This window comes from Anguilla anguilla, chromosome 8 (assembly GCF_013347855.1).
Source record: "Anguilla anguilla isolate fAngAng1 chromosome 8, fAngAng1.pri, whole genome shotgun sequence".
Classification (NCBI taxonomy): Eukaryota; Metazoa; Chordata; class Actinopteri; order Anguilliformes; family Anguillidae; genus Anguilla; species Anguilla anguilla.
The window spans coordinates 48,302,769-48,322,732 of NC_049208.1; the positions used below are offsets into that span (position 1 = coordinate 48,302,769).

A 19,964-nucleotide genomic window follows, 5' to 3' on the forward strand; every position below is an offset into this window, starting at 1 on the left:
TGCTACAACTGATTCTGCTAATGAACTAATCGCGTTCTTCAATCAAGACCTCGATAAGTAGAATCAGGTGTGTTAGCGCTGGGGCTAAAACAAAAACCTGCACCCGCTCTGGCCCCTTTTCAGATAAGATTGTACACCCCTGCGGTTGCTTGGTTACCAAATGAGCAACTGGGATTAACCCTTCGAAGAACAGGTTTTTTTTTTTTTTTGGAATGCTTTTTAAAAAAATCCTAAATCGGAGTTCTAGAACTCCATTGCTTTCGATTAACGGGAGTGGTTTTTACATCATATTTGTGATCTCACACCTCAAGGGGTTAAAGTGCCCTGCTGAAAGGCCCAACGGTATTGTCCCACCAAAGACTGGAACCCGTGACCTCATTTGGTCCTCACACACACACACATGCTGGTAAGAGATGAAACCAAAGACCATTTATTTAACAAATGCCTTTATTATATATTTTTATATATAATATATGTACACATTTGAAGCCACATATACATATACATTAACATTCACAATAAAAACCCCTCAATTTAAAAATCAGTAAGCATTCTGTGTTTACACTAGGTAATGGGTGGGAAGGGAACTACATCATGTGACTTGGGGGGTGGGGGCCAAGTCTGGCCTCAGGCAGGAACAGGGTTTGCTGGTGTCACCTTTATATATATATATTAAAAAAATGTTTTAATCTGGAAATCAATTTCGACCCCCCTCCCACCCAAAAAAAAAAAAGAAAAGGTGAGGGGACTTAACTACAATCAACTGCTTTATTTGATCCACTCACAATTTCGACCCCCCCCCCCCCCCCCCCCCCCCCCCACAGAGGACTGGAGTCGGAGATCCCCAGACTACAGGGACACATGCGGCACTCCAGGTCCATAGCAGCTACAGCCAGTCCAGGTCTTACCAGGAGCACACTAGTGTTCAGAACCATAGCCTCCGAGGGGCTAGCAAGACTTTATTAGCAGGAGCTGGAGTGGCTAAAAGTGCTACGCGCTTTCTGGAGTGCGCTGTCCCTCCTGGGCGTAGGCTTAATCTCAAACCGCATTCATCACAAGCCCGGTTTTAGTGCTTATTGCTCAATGACAGCATAAACTTTGACGGCTTTTCGCGTTTCCGTCTCAAAGCTGAGCTTTCCGGCGAGGCCCAGCGACACGGCCTTGCATTTTGAAGCAATTTCTCTTTAAAACAGTGCAGCTAACGCAACAATTCCGCCACAAATTCTACCAACCTGGACTTCCCGTTGTTTCTTTGTTTTTAGTTTTAAAAGGGTCACGACCCACGGCGCCAGACTCCGGCCCGGGGGGGGGGGGGGTCGGGGGGGGGGTGTCACCGCGCCTGACGGTGTGCGGGGCGTTTCGGCGCGTGAGCGATTGACCGAAGTTGGCCGCGCACTTCCTGTCCACGACCTAAAATCGGGTGCTGATTAAATGCAGATACTGCGGCCCTCCAGGACCGGAGTCTGGAGCCCCCGATTTAGCCCGAAAACCATGCACATCGCTATCAGACATCCGGGATGTCCCGCACGCAATCTGACCCCTCTCGCATTTAAAAACTATTGACCCCCAGTACAGTTTGGGAAGGGGTTGGGGGAGGTGGGGGGCAAGTCTACACAATGGCATCATGGTAGTGTCTACTGGATTTTTAAAAAAACTAAGAAATAAAACAAGGGAAATATTTATTTTCTCTCCCTAGGCGTGTCTGGCGGCCACAAATATTTGACTTTGTTGCCGAACGTTTCCTCCCGCTCTCCTTGTGTGCTTACGGCATTCCCAAGTCTGTCTCCCCTCCGACTGACACCTTTAGAGTGCGAAAGGAACAATATTTCCTGATTATTTAGGAAAAATCAGTCCTGACCTCAACGTTTCACCAATTACACTGGAGTTGTGAAAGCAGAGCTTCCATTCTGAACATGAAGTAAGGCATTAAGCTTCTCACACACACACACACACACACACAATAATAATAATAATAATAAAAGCAGCACAAAAACAACCCACAGCAAAGAACACCCTGGTCCGAAATCTGAAATATGTTCTGGAAAGCAAGTGTGTGTGGAGGGGTAACAAACCAGAACACACAGTTACATTCAAACAACATTAAATACATAAAGGAATGATTTAAAGAAAACACAGTGGGATGGATAACCCATGCACACACGTACGTGTGTGTGTGTGTGTGTGTGTGTGTAAGTCAGTGGCGAGGGGGGGGGTGGTTTCGTGAATGGACAAAGCTCCTCAAAAACTACCTTCAGAAAGCTAACCTACCAAATTTACCAGAATGCTTTGCGTCAGTTCTGAAGCACTGACCTGCGATCAGGGGACCTGGACGAAGAAGGGGAATGTTTGGGATGGAGCCCCCCCCCCCCCCATCTGTTTACCTGAGAGTGTGTTATCAGGGAGCAAGGGGGAGGGGTGGGGGGACACTGTACATTTTCGGGGAGAACAGTGACCCATTATTGCATACTCCACTCCAATCTGTAACAATTTCCCACTAACATTGCACTAAGCATTCAATTTCAGTCATCGGCTGACTGACTGCCTGCTTTCTTGATTTGTTACTCTTATTTCAATCTATAGGTAAGATACACAACACATAATTAAAGTCTGGATTTAAAAAGAGAAGAAAAAAAAAGTCTATGGGCAAAAACACACACCTAGTTTCCAATTAATTACAAATGTGGGGTTCTGGATTTGTAGATTTCCATGTAAAAAAAAAAGAAGGGATTTTGAGTTTGTAAAAAACATTGTCAAAACGGGGCGAAGTTTACTTTGACAGACCGGCAACAGGGGAGGAGGGACAGATGAACGGGAGGAGCTTAGTTAAAAGGTGTGACCAACAGACTAATAATAATAATTCCAAACATTTTTATGACTTTATGGTCCTGCTATAAAAGGCTTTTTGCCTCAGAACACAAGAGAGCAAAATGAGAAGAGAAAAGTGTTTAGAGAAAACAGACCAATCAGAAAGCCCTGGCTGGATTTTGCACAGTGAAATCAGAGTTGTGTCCGACCATTTTTGTTCCCTTTCAATCCAAGAGTTCTCAGTTCTCTCACCTTTCAAGAGTCTAACGACACATATGCTCGCTCTCTTACACACTCACACACACACACACACACAGACACAGACACACACACACACACAGTTTCAGCCCCTGTACTACTGGCCTCGCCCCATACCCAGCCATTTTCCCTCCTCAGCCCTGCCCCGCCCCTGCCCCGCAGGCCCCGCCCTCACCCCCCTGCAGGCCCCGCCCCGGTCCGAAGGCCTCAGTTGCTCTGGCAGCAGGAGCTCTGTTTGGGGGACTGCTGGGTGGGCTGGACGGTGATGGGCACCACGTTGGAGTTGGGCGAGAAGTCCGAGTCGGTGCGGCCTGACATCTGCCTCTGGGACATGATGCGATATATCGCTGTGGGGGCGGGGGGGGGGGTTAGAGAAAGGGATGACACGAGAGAGCGAGAGACAATATTAGACATTTTTGGCTGGACCGCAACAGCGGGGCCAGCCCTACAAACACAAATGTCTGTGACTGAGTGAGTGAGTGAGTGATGCAGTTACACCATTGGTCGGCCGAGATATGAAGTTACACCATTGGTCGGCCGAGTTATGAAGTTACACCATTGGTCGGCCGAGTTATGAAGTTACACCATTGGTCGGCCGGATCACGTGTGTTAGGTCCAGCCATATACTAGGTTTTGACCTGGTCTTGTCCCCCCCCTTTTTTTGTTAAATTGTGGTTATATTCCCCAGTAGTGACAAAAGATCATCTTCTTAATATTTCTTTCAAGTTTTTAACCCGATTTATAATCATTAAATTGTAATAAGCACTATTAGATTATCGTGACCTGTTCAGCAGACAAGGGCAGGGTGGGCGTGTACCCTGCGCTCATTAATATTCATATATGCACGAAAGTGGCAAGAGCGTCATTTACATATTACAGGTAGAAAGGATCTCACTGGACTTAAGGTTTTTGTTACGGAATTAACACCCACTTAACCCCCCCGAAAACCTGGTGTTTACCCAAGGGGGAAAGCAAGCCAATTTTGGCACAGACTTGTATACAAGTTTTTCTTGCAAGAATCATTTTTAAATCTTTTTCAGCTGTTTTTTGAATCCAAAAAAAGTAGTAAAACAACACATCAGCAAAGAATTCACAGATTTCAGTTTCCCAGACCTTTCATGTTTTACATATTCCAATTAAAAAAACGATTAACAAAAAAAACGTACTGTTGCTATTACAACCATTAATAACTGCTAATTTATGTAGGTCAATTGTTCTGTTGATATACAATTATATTAGCTTCGGCAGCATGCATATTAAAATACATAATGCAATTAAAGTGTTTAAAATGTTGAAAGATTTGAACCGAATGAAGAGAGACAGAGAATGACGTCTGAAAAAACAGAAGAAGCTAAACATAACGAGCAGCAGCTAAGTCGCATCATGACTAATTCCTTCCCATCAGAACCCGGGTCACACTGGCCTTCAGCTGCCTCAGGTGACATAACCACCCGGGAACACGCATCACAGAAGTGTCTGACATCACAATGGGGTTTACAGCCAATGGGGCTCCCTCTTTTTTAACTCCATTAACATTACCGCTAATCGAAGAAAGGCATTGTCTGAAGGCTTTTGTCTAATACCTGTATATCCGACAACTCAATGGGCCCCATTTGCCAGTTTTTCCCCCCAGAAAGAGAATTTGTAAAGCTGCTAATGGTGCCTGAAACTGGGGCAATAACCATGACGACTGGTCGTTTGCGAACAATCACGACAATCAGCTGGGCAGAACGGCTTTCCATCAATTGGTGTTTGGCACCACCTAGTGGCCAACGGTCAGCAGCTCAACTTGGTGAATGGTGACGGAGGGACTCAACCATTGTGCAAAAGAGGAACTACATGCCGAAAGTAACAGCAGTGGTATGAAACTGCCGCACTTAAACAGAACCTAAGGTACACTTATAAAGATTTGGGAAGCTGAGGCAGTGAACTAAGCTTCTCATAAAAGCATCAAAGCCTTCAAAAACCATTCCTTAACTGCAAGGTCTCCTTTTAGGCCACATTGAATCCATAATTAACAGCCATCAAGCCCTGTCCTCATTATGTTGGTCCCTGTCAGGACTGCGTGTGTGTGTGTGTGTGTGATAATTCACTGTGAGGACTCACCTGTGTGTGTAGAATGATAATTCACTGTGAGGACTCACCTGTGTGTGTAGAATGATAATTCACTGTGAGGACTCACCTGTGTGTGTAGAATGATAATTCACTGTGAGGACTCACCTGTGTGTGTAGAATGATAATTCACTGTGAGGACTCACCTGTGTGTGTAGTGTAGCGGTGCACTGTGAGGACTCACCTGTGTGTGTAGTGTAGCGGTGCACTGTGAGGACTCACCTGTGTGTGTAGTGTGGCTGTGCACTGTGAGGACTCACCTGTGTGTGTAGTGTGGCTGTGCACTGTGAGGACTCACCTGGGTGTGTAGTGTGGCTGTGCACTGTGAGGACTCACCTGTGTGTGTAGTGTGGCTGTGCACTGTGAGGACTCACCTGGGTGTGTAGTGTGGCTGGGCACTGTGAGGACTCACCTGTGTGTGTGCGTGTGTGATAATTCACTGTGAGGACTCACCTGTGTGTGTAGTGTGGCTGTGCACTGTGAGGACTCACCTGTGTGTGTAGTGTGGCTGTGCACTGTGAGGACTCACCTGTGTGTGTAGTGTGGCTGTGCACTGTGAGGACTCACCTGTGTGTGTAGTGTGGCTGTGCACTGTGAGGACTCACCTGTGAGAATGGTCTGAAAGGCCAGCTCAACGTTGGAGGAGTCCAGAGCGGAGGTCTCCAGGAAAGACAGCCCGTGCTTCTCTGCAACACGAAACGGCCAAAGTCAAGCAGGCCCTCTACACAGACACAGGGCCAATCTGCAATACACTGTTCTGTGTGGCTAGCATATGGCAGCATGCAATGGTGTGTAATACGGCGTAATGGGATGTAATGGCGTGTAATGGCATGTGATGGGCTGTTATGGTGCATAATGGCTTGTAATGGTGAATAATGGCATGTAATGGCACATAATGGTGTGAAATGGTGTTTAACGATTCACAATTGTGTGTAACAGCATGTAATGACATGTAATGGTGTGTAATAGGGCATAATGGGATGTAATGGTGTGTAATGGCTTGTAATGGTGTGTAATGGTGTTTAACGGTTCACAATTGTGTGTAACAGCATGTAATGGTGTGTAATAGTGCGTAAAGGTGTGAAATGGTATTTAATATCATGTAATGGGTTTAATGGTTCACAGCGGTATGTAATAGCATGTATCGGCGTGTTACGCTGTGTGGGCACATGGTGTGTGTAACGGTGTGTAACGGCGTGTAACGGCAGGCGGGGGGACTGACCGGCGAAGGCGCGGGCCTCGTCGGTGGGCACGGCGCGGAGGTGGCGCAGGTCGCTCTTGTTGCCCACCAGCATGATGACGATGTTGCTGTCGGCGTGATCCTGCAGCTCCTTCAGCCAGCGCTCGGCGTTCTCGTACGTCAGGTGCTTGGCGATGTCGTACACCAGCAGCGCCCCAACCGCACCCCTGTAATAGCTGCGCAGGACCAGCAGGGGGCAGCATTATAGGCAGCGTGCTAATATCACCTTAAGAATTAATGTGCTAATGTAATGCAAGGACATCAGAGTGGTGAGGGAATCAGAGAGTGTACTTTCCTGGATTTACCAAGCACATTAGATGGGGGTTACATTCCTGGGGTAGTACTAGTTTTTGGGGGTTCAGGCTCAGTCTTCCATAAGTTCACTGCAAAATGCCTGTGTGACAGTGCCTATAAAAACCACTATACACTGTACTAAATTGAACAGAATTTGACAATGTAAACCAGGGGTGCACAACAAGGGCTAAACCATTTCAGGATTTTGTGCCAACATTTCCCAACATTTATTGAATTAGCCCAATCATATCTTGATCTGACATGTGTATAAGCAACAGCTAGAGTCCCGGTCTGCAAGTGTATCCTAGAGATTTCACTGTGCTCAAGCACAGGAGTGAAGCAGCATAGTTTATAGAGCTGTAAGATATGGTAATCGGTAGGAACAAAAACCAGCACGCACATTGGCCCTCCAGGACCGGAGTTGTGCACCCCTGATGTAAACCATCTAAACCCTTCCTGTGGGATTGGGGCAGCTGAAGGGGGGGGGGGGGGGGGGGGTGGGGGTGCGGGTGGGGGACTCACGCAGAGGTGATGGCGCGGTAGCGCTCCTGTCCCGCCGTGTCCCAGATCTGGGCCTTGACGGTCTTGCCCTCCACCTGGATGCTGCGGGTGGCGAACTCCACGCCGATGGTGCTCTTGCTCTCCAGGTTGAACTCGTTTCGGGTGAAGCGGGAGAGCAGGTTACTCTTCCCCACCCCGGAGTCTCCGATGAGCACCACTGTGGGGGGCAGGGACGGGTGTTCACTCAACGCAAACTCTCACAGGGCAGGGAACTCTACGAAGGAACGCTGTGTGTTCTGTGACTCACACCTGATCTGCTGTATGACTCAGGCACTAGGACTTAGTTCTGTGCGTCAGACACTGTGACTTGTCCCGGTTCTGTGACTCTGACCTGATCTATTACTCGAGCACTGTGACTTGCCTTGTTCTGTGGCTCTGGCCAAATCTATGACTCTGGCACTGTGACTTGGACATGGTTTTGTGCCTCAAACACTGTCACTCGCTTGGTTCTGTGACACAGGCACTATAACTCAGACCAAATCTATGACTTAGGCACGGTTCTATGACTCTGGCACTGTGACTTGGACATGGTTCTGTGACTCAGGCACTCTGACTTGTGCCAATCAACACTTGACTTTAACTTTAATGCTAATGGAAAGTGATCATTTTATTTCTTCAGTAACACACGTCGAAGAGTTAATTTTGGCAAACCCTGAAGCAGATTAGTCAAAGACTACGCCCTGAACATCCATTCACCCTTTCACCCAGCACTGACCGCAGGGGAACGTCGAACTTCGTTTGAGCACATCCACCATGCGCAGCCCCACCAGGACGTTTACACCCAGCCGGGAGCAGGACGACCGCAACCGCGTTCACCGAAACAAAGCGCTATTTCAGAAGCCCGACGGTCACTTCCGCCAGGCTGAGGGGCGGGGGCGGGGGCGGGGGCGGGGGCGGATGCGCCACGAGCACGGCGCCACGAGCTTCCTCTTTACCGCGAGCCGCGCGGGCGCGTCCCGCTCAGCTTCCTCCACCGGCAGGAGACGCCGCCGCCGCGCGCTAAGTGCCAGCTAAGGGAGCGCGGAAGCCGTTGGGGGAACGACGGCTTTTAAAAGGTTTCCCCCGCGGGAGGCAGAGGGGATTCGGCTCTGGAACCTCCATCAGACGATTTTAAACGGACAGTGAAAAGCACATCGAAGAACGCACAGCGGCCTCCCTTTCCACTTACCAAGCAGCAACAACAACAGGAACCGCCGGGAAATGGAGAAAAAAGATTTTTTTTGGGTTCTCCCTTCATTGTTCTGGATAAAAGGCCTGGAGAGCCTGTCTGTCTGTCTGTCTGTCTGTCTGTCTGTCTCTCTCTCTCTCTGTCTGTCTGTGTCTCTCTCTCTCTCACTGTCTGCCTGTCTGTCTGTCTGTCTGTGTCTCTCTCTCTCAAAGTGCCACAGCGCCTCCGTGTGACCTGCGCCTGGCCGAGAGAGAGGGCCCGTCAGAAAACGGGCGCGGTGTCCGATTCATCCACCAGGGCTGAAGAGCCGAGCGAGCGGGACACCAACGATGCAGCGGCAGCGAGAAAGGAGGCCGACAACCGCGGAGGAGAGATCGGAGGCCCAGAAGGGGATCGGGGAAGCGTGTGACCCCCCCCCCCACCCCCCCACCCCCACCCCCCACCCCCCCCCACCCGCATCTCGGGGCTTGTTAAGCGGTCGCCGTGACGATAGGAGTCGGTCGCCGGGGAGCTTGCCTGAGGGCCCATGGGGAGACAGCAGGGCGGCTCTCCCGAGTTTAGGGCGACGCGACTGAGCGCGCTCCTTAAGCTCCGACTGATCCCACGCTCAGACCGTCTGCAGATGGCGAAACGGCGGGCAGGAGAGGGCATGTGGCTGAGAGATCACACACACACACAGACACACACACACACAGACACACACAGACACGCACACACACGCGCACACACACGCGCACACACACGCGCACACAGCCACACAGACAGGTAGAGTTTCACTCACACAAACACACTCGCACCCACACACACATGCAGATACAGAGTTTCACTCACACATATACACACTCGCACACACGCACACATAAACACACACACCCTCTGTCATAATTATTAAATGTAGAGCGGTCAGGATGAGTCATTCTCTGTGCTGAAACTCCTTCATGTTACTTTACCTGTTCACTGGTTAAGGACCTAGACTAGGATCTCCATTGTCCACACATCTCAAAGGGAGGTTACTCCCAACAGAACTCAAAGATAAACTACTTATTCACACGGGTGCAAGATTTTCAGTCTCAAGAGCCCAAACCGTCGCATTATCCTCCTCAAACCTTTGTCGCATCACCAAATCAGGAATCTCACTCTCAACTGCCTCCTTTCAAATGAACCGGTAGTTCCGCAGGATTAAACTCCGCCCCCAGCCACCCGCCCCCCCCCGGAAGCACCGGGCCGGAAGCGAGCCAGAAAAACTCAAAGCGCACCTCATTCCACAGCTACAGATCTACATGAGCTGCTATTTAGCAGAGTCAGGTTTGCCAAATTAGGGTTGAAATGAAAACCTACAAGATGGTAGATCTACAGGAACAGGGTTGGTCAGCCCTGCTCTAGCTGTTGAATGAGGTGTGCTTTGTTAGGGTTGGAGTGAAAGCCTACAGTACAGCAGATCTCCAGGAACAGGGTTGGGCAGCCCTGCTCTAGCTGTTGAATGAGGTGCACTTTGTTAGGGTTGGAGTGAAACCTTACAGGATGGTAGATCTCCAGGAACAGGGTTGGGCAGCCCCGTTTTAGACCCTCTAACCAAAAAGCAGAAATTTGAAGCAACAGACTCAAAACAGAGAAAGAGAGAAAGAAATGAAATTCTAAGAAGCATAGGGCCGACAGGGTTTGCGTTTGGCTTTCCGCTACAGGTTTTATTACACATCACTCCTGCATTGTCCCGCCCACACCTGGGCTCAGCCAATCAGGGGAGGGTAAAATGTATCAGATTCCAATCACAAGATGGCAGACAATCTCCTGTCATGAAAAAAAGTAGGAAAAGTAAAAGTTTGGAAATTTTATTTTTTCTATTGCTTTTGTGTGGAGATTACAGCTACGTTATGCAATGTTTCCCAAAAACCTAGAAAATAATTGTTTCCTAGAATGCTCCAAGTGTTCACTCAAAAGCACATTTTTCTTTCTCAATAAACAGTGCATACCCCGAAGCAGCAACAGAGAGAGATCGTGAACTTTCGAGCAAATGGGTGTCAAACTGAATCCCAAGGGGGCCGCAGTGTTCTGTGTTTTCCTTTCAATCGGCTGCCAAATAAGCCTACGAGAACAAGGTGTGCGGATTCTTTAGCCAATCAGTGACTCAAATGAAACACTTGTGCGGAGAACACCACAAAAACCAGCAGACACCACGGCCTGCAGTTTGACACCTTAGGATTAGCCATTTCAAAATTCCACCAAGTGGTGAGTGTAAGGCCAGTGGACCCCAAACTCAGCCCTGGGGCACCCCAAAGTCAGCCCCGGCGCACCCCAGTGCATGCTGGTTTTAATTCAACCACAGTTGCGGTCCTAGAATTTTAACAAGCTGTTAATTGTTCTTAATAAGTGCTCCTCCTGTTTAGAGGGATCATGTACCCTCTTAAGTCACATTCTGTCAGAAATAGCCTAGCTGTTCATGCCACGAAGACAAAAATCCCCACGTTCATATTGTACTCATTGTGCTATATATATATTTTTTTAAACTACATAAAAAGAGGTACATTCTCAAAGAGGTACATTCTTGAAGTTCATTCTTGTGATGAAATGAAAGACTTAGGTTAAACAACAGGCTCTAAATTAGGCTGCTTACACTAATTTATTTCCAAATTTTCCCCTTAAACTTAACAATGCACGTTTGCCTCGCCATTTTATTCTTAGAGGCCAGGTGTCGACACTTTCACAAATTAGAGCCTACTGATTCACCCTAGTCTTTAATTTGATCAGTTAAAAATAATTGACCTCTTTGTATGTAATCGTCCGCAACATAGCACAATGTGACTAAGGGACTTCTTCATGACATGCTTAGCTATTTCTGATGTAACGTGGCTTAAGAGGGTAAATAATCCCTCTGAACACGAAAAGCGCCTAATTAAGAACAATTAAAAGCTTGTCAAAATTCTAGGACTGCAGCCGTGGTTGGACCGAAAACCTACAGACACAGGGGGACCCAGGGTTGAGTCTGGGAACCAGTGCAGTCGGCCAAATTTGACCAGAGGACAAACGAACACTAAAGACCTCAGTGCTTTAACCTGGGAGCAGGTATTCAGGCCCAACCCGAAACACAGCCATCTGCTACAGAGAGAGTAATAAATTACGACTTTCCCGCCTCCAAGAGTCACTCTCAAGTGATTGGTTACACCCGGTGACGTGGGGGTGTGGCACTCTCATGTGATTCGTTACACCCGGTGACGTGGGTGGGGGGGCGTGGCACTCTCACGTGATTCGTTACACCGGGTGACTTTGGGGTGTGGCACTCTCACATGATTGGTTACACCCGGTGACGTGGGGGGCGTGGCATCCTCATGTGATTGGTTACCCCCGGTGACGTGGGGGCGTGGCCGCAGCGCCAACTTGCTCACGGGGTCTGGCGGCTGGCGGCTGGCGCGGCGGCATTTTTGAGATTACAGCTTCATTTCACAGAAGCGGCGGGCCGGGGAGAAAGAGGGGGGAAAACCAGAACTGCACCGCTTCCGGTTCCTGGTTCTAGCGCCAGCAGTGGGACGACAGCCCCTATCATTAACACCCTGGGCCACCACCTCCGGGTGCTTCATGTGACCTATCCCAAAAAAAAAAAAATTGACTGATTTTGTATTTGTGAACCTGCACCCGGAACCGGCCAGAGGAGGATGGGACCCCCAACCAAGTCTGGTTCCTCCAAGAAGATCCTTCCTACACATCTTTCAGGGAGACTTTTCTTGCCACTGTTGGCTTGCCTTGAGGGGGCTTGGGCCAAGGGAAACTGTGAAGCATATTGTGACAAATCCATTATAAAATGCACCACATAAATGAAATCTGATCGACTCATCGACTCGATTAATAGAATAGCCAAGGATTCGCGATTACAGGGGGAATGAAAGTGAATCTTACTCTGCGCAATCATCTGCACAATCATCTGCACCTCGGTCCTACAGGACAAAGAGGCCCCTCCGTGGCCTGAGAAGGAGCTGAGGGGTTGACGAAACCTGACGACACCTTAATCCTGAACACGTTTCCTAGAGGAGGTCAGGGCCGATGAGGCAGAGATACTGCAACTGTAACAGGCGTGATCTTATGTTGTGTAAAAGCACCACAAACCAGGATTCCCAGTTGAGCTGGTTTATTCCGATAATAGACAAACAGTGCGATCACTGGACTGTTCTCAACATGTATCTTCAGCAATGGTGATCGCTTGCATGGGCAAGTTAAACTGGGGCAATATAACCAACAATATCAATTACAGCATACATATGTACCTGATAATAGACAAACTGATCACTGGACTGTTCTCAACATGTATCTTCAGCAATGGTGATCTAAAATGTAGAAACACTCATGTTACCAGACACACACGCGGCCTGGTAAGTGGCTAACTTAGCTAGCAACGTAGCCTACATGCCGTTCGTCGCAGTTCGTAGAACAGATATAGTGGATATAATCTACAAATACAAATGGCCTTTGTCCATATCTAAACTCCTTTAGGTATATATGTATTGATATAATGATATAATTGTGAACAAATATGAACAATCTCTTAAAATAATTGGCACAATGTTATAACGTGACCTACCGCTTGCATGGGCAAGTTAAACTGGGAAGAACGTAACGTGCGTCATTCCCTTAAAGGCAACTACACAAGTATTTTAAAGTGACAGAACACCAGACCCAAAACACACACATACACCTCTGGTACAATGGCAAGTGTAATCACTATTAACCATGTTACACAAGGTGGCCGTGATGTCGCCCCACTGCTGGCCACTTCCTGGCAATTCCCAAAGAGATCCTGGAAGTATGTCGTTCTGCGGGTTGCCACCAATGTATCCAGCAAATAGCGGAGCTCCTCTCTGTTTATTCAATTAGCGAGGCGATACCATGACCGTCGAGGCAGTGGGGTGAGGTTTAAGAAAGGAGTTGCTGAACTGTATGAATCTTTACCTTATTGGGCACGCCAAGGAATAACGCACGGGAAACAAAGTTCGCGTCAGAGAGAGTTTCATGGTTAAAAATATAAACGCAGGTTTGCTCACGACCGTTTCGGCCTCCTCGAAACAAAAGCCTGGCAGACCTTAATAATCGCACAGCTGACGGCCATGTCCTTCAATGCTGCGTTATGTAGAGGGTGTGCACCATTTTATAACAGAAGATTGGTCACCACCGTCACCAGGCAGCGCAGGCAGTACACCTCATTCCCTGAATCACCCCGAGTTTTCCTGCTCCAAGAGGCGCAGCCAATCAGGCGCTCAATCTGGCACTCAATCAGGCGAAGCCAATCAGGCGCATCCAATCAGGTGCTCAATCTGGTGCTCAATCTGGCACTAAATCAGGTGCAGCCAATCAGGCGCTCAATCTGGCACAGCCAATCAGCTGCAAATCTCTCTCTCTCACCTCTCTCTAGCTCTAGGCCCACATTCCACATCCCACCCTCTACCCGTCCCTCCCTCACATCCACCATCAAACCTCCCCCTCAAAAGCGCTGATCTCAGATCAGCTCCAAGCAGGAGGCTGACTGGCACAGCGTCACTCACCGCTGATCTCTGATCAGTGCTGCTGTTGGTGTTAAGCAGGTAAGGGAGGGGTTTGGAATGCAGTCCCATTGTCCCTCCCAGACAATACAGGAGTTTCAGAGGACTGAAGTCGGATACCTGCTCATTGAAAGTCTTTTCCAAATCACTGGTCTTACAGCAACGTCAAGTTAAACCTGTAATGCATTATGTCTGCGATATTGAACACGTGTCCACAGCAGCAAAGCCAGCGCATAAAGCTACATACCGTATGGAAAGGCAGAGTTCTACAGGTTTAAGCCGGAAAAGAATTCCCGATTAAATTCAAGCAGGGACGATGACAACGCTGGAATTTCACCAGGAAGTAATCACCCCTGGCCCAGCTGGGAATTCTGGAATTTTCCTGTAATTCTTTTTCTTTTCTTCCTCAATCTGTTCTGTTCTCTGAAGGGCCCTTTTCTGGTCCTTCCAGTTTGGCCACAAAAAAAAAGGGGAGGGGTGGGGGGGCGATTCGAGCAGCATTCCTGTACTAAAGACAAAAAGACACAGACTGCCGTTCTTTCCGTCACAAGAACACAAACTGTGGAAAAACCAACATGAGGTCTGACCCGAAAAAAAAAACTGCCACTTTTCATAAAGTACATCTTTGATGAGGGGAAAAAACAAGAGAGCCCCTTTTCAAAATTGAGACTGAGTACCAGGAACGCTCTGTACAACTAACAACCTGGAGCACTGTGAGCCTCAAAGAAAGTAATTACAAATCTACAAATGACATGACATCACACCGGTCAGCAGAAACCACCATCCAGAGACTACAGTCTTACATACAATCCATTTATATTGATGGGTTATTTAATTTTTTTTACTGAAGAAATTCACGTTAGGTGCCTACAGTCAAGGGTTTCGTTTCAGGTTTGGGAAAAAAAAACAAGCTGGGAGTCAAACCAGCAACCCCTCAGCTGCAGGTTCCCAAACGCTACAGCGCACTGCTGCTCAGATTAGGACTGATAGCACCGTTCCCTCACTAGGCTAAAGGGGAGGGGCGCGTTACCATGCCATCGCTGTAGAAGATGTGGAGATTAGTTTTTAGTGCATTCCTAAAAACCTGCAATGAATCACCCATTCCCAACCCTACCCCCATCCCGCTCCAACTGTATGCTATGCCCTTCCATCCACGACTTTCCTGACCTCTGACCTTTTCCAGATTCCACTGGGTGCAGCCCGTTAATGACTTCCTGTAGCGGTATAAACACATCGATCGGCAAAAGCCTTGCCTGCATTAAGAGTCCTCCAATAAAAAGAGGAAAACTTTGAGGACGATTTAGGAAGGTCCTGGGTTGGTGGGAACATTCAGAGAATCTCCAGGGAGACATACTGGAACATGCTGACACTACACCTGGCTGCAGAAACTCCCTGCTAAATAACGCTGTGATAAAGTGTCACTGATGTGTTCACCTGCCTGACTTTACAACGCAGCCCACCTTAAAACTGGAAGTCAGAAAGAATTCATCATTGGCGGCAGCCTGTGAATTAGCCAGCTACACTGTTAATGACATTGCCTCAACTAAAGTTACATTAAACGGATTTGCCAGACAATTGTGTCTAGAGTGATTTAGAACATGAGATGCAGTACTGCCCCCTAGAGGTCTGAGTGGTATCACGTACGAGGCACTGCTTCTATGACTAGATATTGGCTCACAATGCAAGCAATGGTGTTTGGAAAGAAAAAAAAATGTAAACCGGAACGTGCTCTGTGAAGTTTTCCGGTATTGGCCGAGTTCCTTTTTTTCTCTTCTCAGAGCAAAACAGACCGTAAATCCAGCAATTCGAGGAATTAAAGGAGGAGACGGGTACACAGTGTCCTGAATACTGCGGTACCCAGAAATTATTTTTTTGTAGGAGTGGGAGGAAAACAATGAACGAAAAAAAAATGGATGATAATTATTTTGGGTGGAGGTTCCGGTAATTACCACCTGGATGCATTTTTATTTGGGGGTGGGGGGTGGGGGTTGGGGGTTTTGGTTCTCCACATATTTTCCATACCTGCCATTTCATTTTACCTAAGATAAAGACTCACCTAACAAGAACTGTGTGCTAATCTCTCACACAGTAGCAGTCCCAGTTCACATTTTATGTATCATGACATTTAAAAGGTCATATCACACGAGGAAAAAGGACTGCACCAGCGGTGACCATTAATCAGTATTCTAGGCGTGTAATTAAAGATAACGAGAAGGGTTCCGCAAACTGTCAACAGGCTTCAAGTATTTTTTTTAATTTTTGCCCAGGAGTGTGAAAATTAAAACAGTCCGACATTCTAAATTGTTAAGTCTTCGGAAGGTAACGTGCAGAACATTTCTAACAGTTCTGCAAGGAAATACTTGGACACTTATATATGATATCAAGCAGCCTAACGAATGGCGATAATGCCTGGAAATTTTAGGGCGTACAGTCTCTAACAAAAAATAATACATAAGCAAACGAAGAGTAAACCTACTGTTCGCACACACAAAAAGCCGAGACGTTTCCCCAATTATTACCGCATTTAAGGAAGTTTGTGTTTACATGGCTACGCTGATACCAATGTTGGGCAGACCAATAGGCCAATAGGAAGACGACACTGAGGATGTTGAACAATACGGGGTGGAGTGGTATAGAACGACTTAAATCGTGTACGTCTACTTCTTTAACTCTGTAGGATAGCATTCGTTTCATGTGACATTTTTATTTGTTCTTGCATAAAACAGCACCTTCCTGACAAGGGTAATGTTTCTAATATAAATATCCTTGCGTTACGGTACAATGATCTTAATCTCAGGGACGTATTGAACAACAGAGCTGACTTACACAACGGAATTTTCTTGTTTGGTGGTTGTGCTTGCGAAAGAGAACAAGACCGAACGCAACCAGCTGAGGATGACTTATCGCAATTTCAGCTTTAAGGTAGCTTGGGCTACATGTTGGTAAAGAATTAAATACTTTTAAAAATGCAGATGTTTGCCAAGTGCTTCATGCCACTACAATAGCGAGGTGTTATTGCATTTTTCCTCAAACCACAAGATAACCACACTTTTTAAAGCTTACCAACCCGTAGCTTCCTGAAACTATACAATCAACTTTTCCTGCGAGTTAGGAAAAGTTGATTGTATAGTAAGTAAAGTAAGTAAAAGGCAAGTTTCTGTAAGTAAAAGGCAAGTTTTGTGGCTGACAGCTCAAACACGCAAACCGGCAGAACAACGGGGGTCAACGGGCGGCCATTCATTTATAGAAACGCTGCTGCAAAAAACGATTAAACGTACTGCGGGAAATCTGTATTTAAGGAAAAACAATGATGAATGTAGAACCCCCAATAATTGCTATGGCCGTGATCCATAACTCTGGCACAGAAAGTTACTGGGGGAAATAATAAGGCAACATTAGTTAGCAAGCAGCTTTCCAGCTAGGTGGCTGGCTAGCTACTTCCGAATGACGACAGTTTTCTCCTTGATAAAGAAAAATCTAAAACCAGCGATCTAGTCATACAGATGTCAAGGCAAAATGTCAAAACCACTCGTGTTAAAATGTGTCGATTGGCTCGTTTAATTAAAGTAGGCTACTAGCATTTGCTCCCTGAGGTGACTGACGGAGGGAAAGTGCCACAAAGGTCGAACTCAGTAATGGAAAATAGCTCGCCTCTTACCTAGAGCAACATATGGATAGATACTCACCTTTGAAAAGGTAATCGTACTCGTCTTCCCTGTTGCCCATTTCTCCAAAATGCTTCTTTTGCGGTAGCTTAGTCTTTGATCTTCACTGAACGATTTAGCCGAAGTGAATGAGCTTGTACGGTGTAGTTTTAAAAACTTGCCTAGCTCGCTCGCCTGCAATTTACGTCACGAGTAGCCTACTTCCTTGCTTCGATTAGGAAGACGGCTTCTTTGCCTACCAACTAGTACCAGTATAATGAAATAACTTCCGCATATATCTGAAGATAGTCAGGAAGTCTGACTAATGCGTAACAACACAGTTGGCCTTCTCCGTAAGACTTTTGCTCCCGTTCTAGCGCTAGTGAAACATAGTTCGCGTTTAGGAAAGTTATAAGTGTTTCCGAGTTGAGTGTATTTCCGAAAAATACGACCCGCCCTCTTCTGATCTCCCCAGCCTCTCCCTATGATGTCATCACTGTCATTCTTTTCTGAGGCTGCAAAGCAAACAGTGACCTCACCTACTGCAGAAGCTAATGGACTGTTAGCCTGTGGGTGCGACTCAAATGCCACGTATTGAGCGTTATTTTAATTATACCCTGACCATCCTTTTTAAAAATGAAACAAGACATACTTGATTGTTAGACCGGTACTAAATGTTCGGCTTAGAACCTTTCACGCAAAATGAAATGTAAACTGACATTCCGCAGTTCAGAAAAGTCTCCGGAACTTCATGCTATCAGTAAGCACTCGCGCTTGCACACACACACACACACACACACACACACGTCTTTAATCATGATTCAAGGAGTAACTGAACACACCCATCTCTATAGGCATTCATCTATACACTTATACATGAAAAAAGATCCCGCACGAAAATATTTTCATATTTCATGACATTAAATAATATAGGACTTCCATTCATAAAGTAACAGTAAAGTAGCAAAGTTCAAGACAAAGACAAACCAAACACATGACAGGGCATATAGGGCATAAACATTTTTATTATTAGATGTATGTGTGAGTATAAAATGGGGTCAGAGACAATTATGGTACAAAGCCCATTTAGAACAGCTGCTATGATTTGCAGTGAAATGAGACTCTTTTTTGCCGTTAAAGATTGCCAAGGGTGTCTGCTTTAAAATTAAAGACACAATTCTTAAAAGTCCTGTATGCCCACCCCACCCACTCTTGCTCTCAATTACAACATTTTCTCAATTCCACATCTTCCATTAAAGGACTTCATTGGACGATTGCTCAGCTGTTTGACTGACCTTCAGATGTGATGTTTGTGAAAAATATACATATTTTTTGTGCCCTGAAAGCTAATGCCCATGCAATTCTTCACATGATTGGTCACAGGGCAGCAGATTATGAAATAACGATATTTTATTTTTAGTGCGATCTCATCGATACAAAATCATAAATTTGGCTGCATATTTTGTCTGCAAGAAGAACTTCCTCAAAATAAGAAACTTAAAAAGTCAATAACATTAAAATAATTTAAGTTGCAAAAATAATTGCAATTTTTGTTTTGAATTTACTAATTTACATAACATGTAATGTCCTGTGTAAATGCATTTTATTTTCATATGAACCATTTCCTTTTTTTAAAATGCCATAAGCAAAGCTGAATTACCATGGCAACTAATTAGAATCACAGTTGTCGTTTGTTTAATGATCTCTGTCGCATTGTGGTGAACCTCTTGGTCCACATTGCACTGAAAATCCTCAAGATCAACTAAATGTGACCGTTGAAAGCCCCGTGGGATTGGGGGGGGGGGGGGGGGGGTGGAATTACAAGACTGCAAAAAAAAAAAGTTTAGCAATCAGCATCCACCCAGCAAGTTTGAGTTGGGAGTTATTACCCGTGACTGCTTTATCAAAACAAACAAGCAGACATAAAGACCAGAATGGTCTGATTACTTGATCATGTTTCGTTTCATGAGACCCTTCACAGGAAGTCTGACGGCAAAGACTCGCACCCCTCTGGTTTCTTTTCGTATCGCTTTTGATTTCCCACCAGACGACAGTGTCGCAGGAGGTACCAGGCGCCCCTGTACCCTCGTCCAGCATCTCCTCTCCACAAACCACACCCTTGTCCCGCCCCCCTTCCCCCCAACCCAACCCAACCCAACCCAACCCAAATTTGCAGCCGGGACATCCGGTCAGAGGTTCTTGCAGCAGGGCTTCTTATCCTCCTGGCTGCCTCCGGCGGGGGTGGCTGGGCTGGACAGGGTGACGGCGCTGATGGACCCTCGGGTCACCTCTTTACTGGCCACCTTCTTGTGGATCTCTGGGGGGCCCACACAGACCAACAGACACAGATCAGATAACAA

The 19,964-nt window shown here is 46.8% G+C and overlaps 2 protein-coding genes across 2 annotated transcripts in view; both read right to left on the reverse strand.

Annotated features, from left to right (window-relative positions):
* Nucleotides 1-1,649: 1,649 nt before the first annotated feature.
* On the reverse strand, nt 1,650-18,055 carry rab11al (RAB11a, member RAS oncogene family, like). Its single transcript, XM_035429926.1, has 6 exons — nt 17,647-18,055; nt 7,232-7,427; nt 6,398-6,591; nt 5,781-5,861; nt 3,234-3,410; nt 1,650-3,196 (listed from the first exon to the last, which is right to left on the reverse strand). The coding sequence occupies exons 1-5, from the start codon at nt 17,684-17,686 to the stop codon at nt 3,271-3,273; spliced, it is 651 nt and encodes a 216-aa protein (XP_035285817.1). The 5' UTR covers nt 17,687-18,055; the 3' UTR covers nt 1,650-3,196; nt 3,234-3,270.
* Nucleotides 18,056-18,609: 554 nt separating this feature from the next.
* Nucleotides 18,610-19,964, reverse strand: part of LOC118232850 (ras-related protein Rab-25-like) — a 13,529-nt gene continuing 12,174 nt past the window's right edge. The window contains exon 5 of the mRNA XM_035428021.1: nt 18,610-19,921. Coding sequence (XP_035283912.1) covers nt 19,794-19,921 — 128 coding nt within the window. The 3' untranslated portion in view covers nt 18,610-19,793. The remainder of the gene's footprint in view (nt 19,922-19,964) is intronic.

Bases quoted from the DNA above. Each gene is read 5' to 3' on its own strand.
- rab11al (XM_035429926.1), bottom strand. From the start codon at position 17,686: ATGGGCAACAGGGAAGACGAGTACGATTACCTTTTCAAAG. The intron at 7,428-17,646 runs GTGAGTATCTAT...TGCCCCCCACAG, and splicing joins GTACGATTACCTTTTCAAAG to TGGTGCTCATCGGAGACTCC. The intron at 5,862-6,397 runs GTCAGTCCCCCC...TTCGTGTTGCAG, and splicing joins CGAGGCCCGCGCCTTCGCCG to AGAAGCACGGGCTGTCTTTC.